Source organism: Oryza glaberrima, chromosome 7 (assembly GCF_000147395.1).
Source record: "Oryza glaberrima chromosome 7, OglaRS2, whole genome shotgun sequence".
In the NCBI taxonomy this organism is placed as follows: Eukaryota; Viridiplantae; Streptophyta; class Magnoliopsida; order Poales; family Poaceae; genus Oryza; species Oryza glaberrima.
The window spans coordinates 13,818,570-13,827,168 of NC_068332.1; the positions used below are offsets into that span (position 1 = coordinate 13,818,570).

An 8,599-nucleotide genomic window follows, 5' to 3' on the forward strand; every position below is an offset into this window, starting at 1 on the left:
GCCCCAAAGGCCTCAGTGTCTCGCGCCTCCAAGAAGCGCCCGTCAAGGAGATTCCCTTTGGCGATGATCCGTCCAAAACCGTCAAGATTGGCGGTACCTTGGACGCCAAATAGGAAAGCACACTCGTCTCCTTCCTGCGGGCGAACTCTAACGTCTTCGCGTGGAAGCCGTAGGACATGCCCGGGGTCCCCAGGAAGGAGATCGAGCACCGCCACGCCGTGCGGCCGGATGCGCGACCCATCCGGCAGAAGGTACGGCGCCAAGCCCCGGAGCGGCAAGCCTTCATCCGCGAGGAGGTGATGTGGCTCCTGGAGGCCGGCTTCATCCGAGAAGTCATCCACCCGGAGTAGCTGGCAAACCCGGTGGTCGTCCCGAAGGCCAACAGCAGGCTCCTGATGTGCATCGACTACACGGACCTCAACAAGGCATGCCCTAAGGATCCCTTCCCTTTACCACACATAGATCAGATAGTCGACTCCACTGCGGGTGCGACCTTTTGTCTTTCTTAGATGCCTACTCCAAGTATCACCAGTTCCGCATGGCTAGGGAAGACGAGGAAAAAACTGCTTTCATTACTCCTGTAGGCACCTTTTGTTATACACCTATGCCTTTTGGTCTCAAGAACGCAGGTCCTACTTTTCAGCGCATGACTTGCATTACTTTGAGTAATCGAATAGGGCACAATGTAGAGGCGTATGTCAATGACCTGGTGGTAAAGACGCGCCACCAGGACACGTTGTTGCAGGATTTGGCCGAGACTTTCGACAGTCTTAAGTCCACGCGCATGAAACTGAACCCCGAAAAGTGTGTGTTCGGTGAGTGCCGCCCTTGTAGTTCAGCGCGACGAGGGTGACCCGCGTTGCGAGCCCGGCTATGAGAAGGGACCAGGGGCCCCCTTGACTGGCGATAGCCCCTCGTCCCCCGACGGCACAGTGCCCGAAGCCCCCAACCCCCGGGAAGGCCCCGAGGCCCCAATGGGAGGAAGAGAGGCTCTGGCGAGTGGCCCCGAGGCCTATGATCCCGACATGGCCCGAGATCCCCCCGAGGCCCCTGAGCACGTGCGCCCTGGGCCTGCTGCCCCTGACAACAAGGACTAGCCCCACCGAAAGGTGTAGCGGCCCGTCTACTTTGTCAGCGAGGCACTCCGAGACGCGAAAACCCGATACCCACAGGCCCAGAAGATGCTTTACGCAATCTTAATGGCCTCAAGGAAATTGCGCCACTACTTCCAAGCGCATTGGGTTTCCATCGTGACATCTTACCATTTCGGCCAAATCTTGCACAATCGAGAGGGTACCGGACGGGTCGTAAAGTGGGCCATCGAGCTCGCTGAGTTCGACCTGCACTTCGAACCACGGCACGCGATCAAAAGCCAGGTTCTGGCTGACTTCATCGCAGAGTGGACCTCGGTGGATGACCCTGTTCCGTCCAATGTCCTCTCCCTCCCCGGAGACGGAGGAGACCCAAACACCGACATTCACGCTGAGCACTGGGTTATGCACTTCGACGGCTCCCTCAACCTTCAAGGTGCAGGTGCCGGAGGTGCGGGTGCCGGAGTCACACTGACCTCGCCAAGCGGGGACGTCCTAAAGTACGTCGTTCGGCTCGAGTTCCGAGCCACGAACAATATGGCGGAATACGAAGGACTCCTAGCGGGATTGAGGGCGGCGGCCGGAATGGGCATCCGTCGCTGTCACACCCTAAAAATCTCAAAAGTATAAATTGTTGTTTAATTGGAATTATTAGAATTTATTTTAAAAGCCTAGAAGAGAAGATCTAATTTTAATTAATAAATTTCAATATAAAATGGGGCCAGATAAAATTTTATTAAATACTTTTCTTAATCCTATAATTCCTAGATTTTTCTGGGATTTATTTGAGCTAAGGAAGTATTTTTAATAAATGGAATTGCATTTCATGAAAAATTTAAATTGAAAAAGGTTTAAAAAGTCTTCTTTTGGCTTTGGGCCGAAAGTCGGCCCAAATCTCCCTCTCTCTCCCCGGCCCAAGTCGGCCCGCAGCCGACCCGCCGCTCGCGCGCGCGTGTGCGTCCGCCCGCTGACAGGTGGGCCCACCTGTCAAGGCCGTCGTCAACCTCCAGCCGCCGCCAGCCGAAACCCTAGCCACGCCGTGCCGCCGTCCCCTTCCAAATTCGCTCGTCCCTTTCCATCTCCGGTGAAATTGATAGAGGGAAATTGATCCCCGGGATTCACTCTATCTTTTCTCTTTTTGAATCGTCGGCTAATTTCGTTTGGAAATCTGTGGATTCGATCTCGAATCGGATTCATCTGTCTCCCCGAACCCCAAACCTTCCTTCGCCGTTGCCGGTCGCCGTGGGCCTTCGCCGCCGCTCCCTAGCCCCTATAAAAGGACCCCCGGTGTCCCCTCTACCCGCCGCCACCTTCGGCTTCGCTCGCCGCCGCTCGTAGAGCTCTAGCCGCGCTAGCCCGTGCGCCGCTGTCGCCGTTGTTCGTCCAGTCGTGCGTCGCCGCCGCTCCGGTCGTCGTCGTCGCTCGGGAAGGCCACCGTCGGGATCGTCGGGTCATCGCCGTCCTCGTCCACCCCTCTGTCGTTGCCGAGGATTGCCGGAGCACCGCTGTCGTCGTCAAGCCGAACGCCGTCGCCGCTTCATCCTCATCGTCGTCGGCGTCCGGTTGCCGTCCGCCGTTGTTTGGGTCATCGGTGAGTTCGTTGCGTCGCCCGCTACCCGTAGGTGCCGTCCGTTTGCACCGCCGTGCCGTCGTTCGCCAGTGAGCATGTGAGGCCGAGCCGCCGCCGGTGGTGACGTCATCGCTGACGTCATCGTCGTCGTTTCCCCGTGAACCGCCGTGGACCGATCAATCTCGGCCGTCCGTTTTGGATGGATCGATCTCGGCCGTTCGTTCCCGTGAGCCGTCGTCGTGCACCCGGTCCACCGTGAACCCTAGCCGCTGACGCAATAAATCCCTTTTCCTTTTCAAAAATAATTCATTATTGCGTCATAATTCAATTAAAATCTATACAAATGATTTAATCCGATTTAATCTTTGAAAATTCATAACTAATTCATCTTAGCTCGGATTTAGTTGGTTCAAGTCTCTAAATTTTTCTAAAATTGAGATCTACATGTTAAAAATATCCACATGTACTGTTCATTCTTGTTTATGTGCTGTTTTGCTGATTTTGTTCTTTTCTCTTTAGATTCCGACGTTCCGGGAGAGTCCGATTTTGCAGGAAAAGACTTTGAGGAATTCCAAGGCCAGCAAGGCAAGTCACACAGATCCTAAACAACCCTTTGAGCATGTTGATCCTGTTTCTATTCAACTATTGCATTTATTTTCGAATGTCATTGGGTGGAGTTAACGTATTGTTTGTTATAGCCCTTTTTGATCTTGATTACTTTATTCTTTGAAACCTTGGGTTATTATAACTTGACTAGTTGAGCTTTATACGGTGGTTCAGCTAGATATTAGACATAATTGCTTAGCCATGCTTAGAAATATTAGCTCACTACTGGAATAACTTATGATTCACTATTATTTAATGATGGCATAATGATAGCTCATGATGGTTAATCATGATTGGCTAATTAATTAATTTGCCAACTAAAACCTGATAATGGTGGGTTGTGAGCATGTGGTTTTGATGGTTGTGCTCATGACAATTGAGGACCGGTTCACGATTTTCAGTTGTGAAACATTTACCGTGCCAGCCACAAGCTAGCGTGGGCAATGGCTTTACTTTCTGTATAGTATGGTTCATAGTAGAGCACCAGACTGTGAAGTGGCGGAGATAAGCCCACGGGGGTCGCTGGGGAGTCCATACCTTGTTTATAAGGGGGTGATTATGATCCGGGAACGGTGCACTGCTTTGAATTGTATTATATAGAGGGTATTGTCACAATCTCTATTCGGGTACTTGTCAAGTATCGAGACGCATGGGTGACATGATGTTGAGATTGTGTCTTGTGGGTACAGTGGTACACCTCTGATCAGAGTTTAAACTATTCGAATAGCCGTGCCCGCGGCTATGGGCGGGTCTAACAATATCTTTCGTGATTAGTCTCACACTTTTCACCCTATTAAATGACGATGTTAATAATTTGTTTAACTCCTGGTTTGGAATGGTTAATTCCTGGTTTGGAGATAGATCTGTGCAGCCGGGATTGGTTGTTCAGAATGGCTGGGCCTATGCAACAGGGTATGTTGTATAGCGTTGGATTAATATTGTTTAATTACTATTTAACTGTTTTATTAAATTCTTAAATATTTATTAAATGCTGTTTATGCAAATGAGACTATACTATGTCATCCTTTGTTATCCTGTGCACTTGCATATTTGCTGCGTGGCTTGCTGAGTATGTCATATACTCACCTTGCAATCATTCATCAGAGCAGGAGTTCTACAGTGATGCCGATGGAGTTGATGATTAGGCGTAGCCCTGGTCAAGCTGCCTGTGGAGAGGAGTCGCCTGCGCTGTTTCTTTTATTTTCCGCTGCTTAGAACTTTATTGATTGAGAGGAACTATCTACCTCTGTAATGACATTTTATTTGCTTATTAATTAGAGTAATAATTGTACTCTATTATCAATTTGTTATTGTGTACCTCGGCTGATTCCTGGACGAGGGTTTCTACACATGTAAGCGTTTGGAATTTTGGATAGAAATTCCGGGCGTGACAGTCACCTCCTTGTCCTAGGCGATTCCCAGCTGGTCGTAAATCAAGTCTCCAAGGAGCACCAGTGCACCGACCCGCAAATGGACACATACGTCCGCAAGGTGCGATGCATGGAACGCCACTTCGACGTACTCGAGCTCCGGCATGTGCCCCGACGCGATAATGCAGTCGCTGACGAGTTGTTGCGCATCGCGTCGGCACGAGCCCCACTCCCCCCGGGGACCTTCGAGGAAAGGCTGGCGCAGCCGTCAGTGCGGGTGGACCCCCCGAGGGACCCCGACGCCATGGCCTCTGCCCTGACCCCTGACGACCCGCGGGCCTCGGGGCCTGAGGGGGTCGACCCCGACCCCCCTCGTCAGGTCGTTTGGATGACTGACATCCGGGCTTATCTCGACAATAATACTCTTCCTGAGGATCGCGCAGAAGCTGAGAAGCTCGCGCGTATCTCTAAGCGATACGTGCTCATAGAAGGGACCCTCTACCGGCGTGCCGCCAACGGGATACTCTTGAAGTGTATTTCTCGGGAGCAAGGCGTGGAGCTCATCGCCGACGCTCATCAGGGTGAGTGTGGGGCCCATTCGGCCTCACGCACATTGGTCGGTAAAGCCTTCCGACAAGGTTTTTACTAGCCGACCGCGTTGCAAGATGCCCAAGAATGGGTCCGGCGATGCAAGGCGTGCCAGTTCCATGCCAAGCAAACCCATCAACCGACCCAAGCCTCGCAGGTCATCCCGCTCTCTTGGCCCTTCGTGGTCTGGGGCTAGACATCCTAGGACCCTTCAAAGCGGCCCGAGGCGAGTATCAGCACCTGTACGTCGCCATCGACAAGTTCACCAGGTGGCCCGAGGCTTACCTGGTCGTCAAGATCGACAAGCATTCCACCCTCAAGTTCATCAGGGGCATTACGTGCTGGTTCGGGGTGCCCAACCGTATCATTACGGATAACGGCACCCAGTTCACCAGTGAGCTGTTCGGCGACTATTGCGATGACATGGGCATCAAGCTGTGCTTCACCTCGTCCGCCCACCCCAAGAGCAACGGCCAAGTCAAGCGAGCAAACGCCGAAATCGTCAAAGGCCTCAACACCAAGACGTACAACGTCCTGAAGAAACACGGGGATTCATGGCTTGAGGAACTGCCCGCCATGCTGTGGGCGAATCGGACCACTCCAAGTCGCACCACCAGGGAAACGCCCTTTTTTTTGGTGTATGGCGTCGAGGCGGTCCTACCTTCCGAGCTTTCCCTGGCTTCGCCCCGCGTCGCGCTGTACGATGAGGCCAACCAGGATGATCTTCGCCGTGACGATCTCGACTATTTAGAAGAGCGGAGCAGGCGCGCAGACCTGCGAGCGACGCGCTACCAACAAAGCCTGCCACCAGCGCCACGTCCGGGCCCGATCACTACAATTCGGCGACCTCGTCCTACGCCGTGTGCAGTCGCGCTTGGGATTGAGCAAGCTCTCGCCAATGTGGGAAGGACCATACAAAGTGATCGGCGTTCCCCGGTCGGGCTCCGTTCGGCTAACCACGGAGTACGGCACGGAGTTGCCTAACCCCTGGAATATCGAACACCTCCGCCGTTTCTATCCACAGGGTTGCGCTCGGGCCAACCCTCGCACATCCTTCGGCTTGTGCAGGCTTGGCCGGGGGCTACCACTGTTAAATATGTTGTATCTTTTCTCTTCCCCAGCAATAAATTTTTCCGCTCAAGTAGTGGCCGTTGCGCGCCCTTTCTTACTCCTTCCTATGGCTCGTCCTGGTTCAAAGGATGATTCGCGCTTACTCCGGACCCTAAGTGGCGTTGGGCGACCTGAAAACTGCCGAAAGGGAGCCTAAACGCGGGCCGCGCCCCGGCCTGCGGCGAGCCCTGGGGGCTCGGAAGGGCCTACACACGGCCATCCCCGACCCCTGGTCGTCGTAGCCTTGGTCTGGCTAGACCCGCTAGGCAGCTCCCTCGGGGCGACGGCATTGCCCCTCGCCACCTAGGTGCCATGGGCCGAGCGTGAGTTTCCCTTTTCACTGGAACGAGCCCGACGGGGGGAGGGGGAGGGCATAAAGGCGGTAAGAGCGGCAACTTAATCATAAGAAAGTCAATTGAATACGTTCGCTTTGGTTTTTTCTTCTTTCCTTGCCACAGACATTCAAAGGAGAAAGCAAGAACATTAATGTGCGAAGGGGAAGCTTTATTTTACAAACAGGATGGCGCGATCGCCTAAAGTTGAAGCGTTCACCGCGAGCACATAACAAAATAAAAGAAGAAAAGCGGGGATAGTCATGGAGTGCCCGGGCCACCGAGGCCGGTGCCACTGACCACCTCATCCCAGTCCTCGCCGCCATCGCCACCACCGTCCTTGCTCCCGCTCTCCTCGTCTAAAGCAAGCGCGAGGCTGAACCGAGGGGCCGACCCCTCGAAGCTGGAGACGATCGCGTTTTCCGCCTCCCGGTCTTGATCCCGAGCCCTCGCCTCGGTCCCGGGGGGAAGTCCTCGAGCGCGTGCTACAGGAGGAAGTCGGGGTCACGAGCTTAATGACTTGCGAGGACCAGCTCCACCGCAGCCCGCGCCAAAAAAGCCGACGACGACTTCACGGCCTCGCCGACCTCCTCCTCTAGCCTCTCCAAATCCGCTGCCAGCCCGTCCAGCCTGGCGGGAGCTTACGGTCCTGGCGCACGGAGATGCCTACCCGACGCCTCGCGCGCTCCAGCCGTTCGACGGCGTCGGAGAGTTGGCCAGGTCCAATCTCGTTGGTGAGGCGAAGGGCCGCAATCTCCCCGGCTTGGTCCTGCACCAGGCTCCCCAGGTCGGCGAGAGCGCTTTGAGCCACGGTGAGCTGGCTCACCAACTCCGCGCCGCCAGGCTGCCCGCTTGCCTCCAGCTGCTTCTCCCGGGCCTCCAGCTCGGAAGCCCTCGCCGCTATCGCCGCGCGCTCAGCAACGGCCTCGCGCTTCGCGAGTTGCTCGCCCGGCACGGCTTTGTAAGGTCCAGCCTAGGACACGTCGGGGCGCTTGTGGCCCGCCGGCGGTCTGTCCGCCATTCGCTCGGCGCCCCCTCCGCGCGGGGGAGAGGGCGGCCGAGATTCGGACATCTTCCGTTTCCCCTTCGGGTCGCTGGCCGAATCTCCCCCGGGCCCACGGCTCGGACCAGGTGCTCGGGAGCCGCCGCCCCAGCCGGAGCCGCCGGTCCGGCTACCGCCTGCGGTCACGCCGCTGCTACCTGCGCCGACGGCGCCGCCCCGACAGGACCGACCCCTGCCGGCGCCGATGGCCGACATCACAGCCAGGATACTCTCCCAGTCGCGGTCGCTGCAGAGGGGGAGGATCTCGTCCAGGATCAGCGTTTGCTCGACAGTGTTCAGGCCCAGCACCCGCCGGATCACCGTCTTCGTGTACTCCTCGCCCCAGTCCCAGCGCTCACCCACGTGGGTGCGCATGGGATCGTTGTGCCCAGTGTATTCCCACGCGCCGCGGGACCGCTCCTGGAGAGGCGCGATGCGACGACGGAAGTAGTCGCCAAACACCATCACCCCCGTTAAGCCCTGGTTTCGCAGGCCCCTGAGGCGATCCCGCACGGCGTCGTACCCCTCGCCTAGTTCCGAAACCACCAACCACGAGGCGGATCGTTTGGGGGGGGGGGGCGGCGGGGAGCCGAAGTCGCGGATGATCCGGCAGCGCGGTGTAGAACCAATCCTTCTTCCAATCTTCCCACTTCTTGTGGAGGTGGCTCTCATGTACTGCCTCGCCGTGCCCGGCCGGGGCTGGAGGTAGCATCGTCCCACCGCCGTGCCATGCTACAGCTGTGGGACGAAGAAGGACTGGAACAGCCGCGCCGTCGGCCGCACCCCGACGAACATCTCACACAGGTGCACGAAGATGGCCAGCGTCATTGCGGCGTTGCGTGCGAGATGCAAGGCATGAATTTCGTAGAAATCCAAAACCTCATGGAAGA

The 8,599-nt window shown here is 56.0% G+C and overlaps 1 protein-coding gene across 1 annotated transcript; it reads left to right on the forward strand.

The window, feature by feature from the left end:
- The first annotated feature begins 4,737 nt into the window (after window positions 1–4,737).
- On the forward strand, window positions 4,738–6,577 carry LOC127780208 (uncharacterized). The gene is made up of 3 exons (XM_052307147.1): window positions 4,738–5,218; window positions 5,422–5,829; window positions 6,453–6,577. The coding sequence occupies exons 1-3, from the start codon at window positions 4,738–4,740 to the stop codon at window positions 6,575–6,577; spliced, it is 1,014 nt and encodes a 337-aa protein (XP_052163107.1).
- The last annotated feature ends 2,022 nt before the right edge of the window (window positions 6,578–8,599 follow it).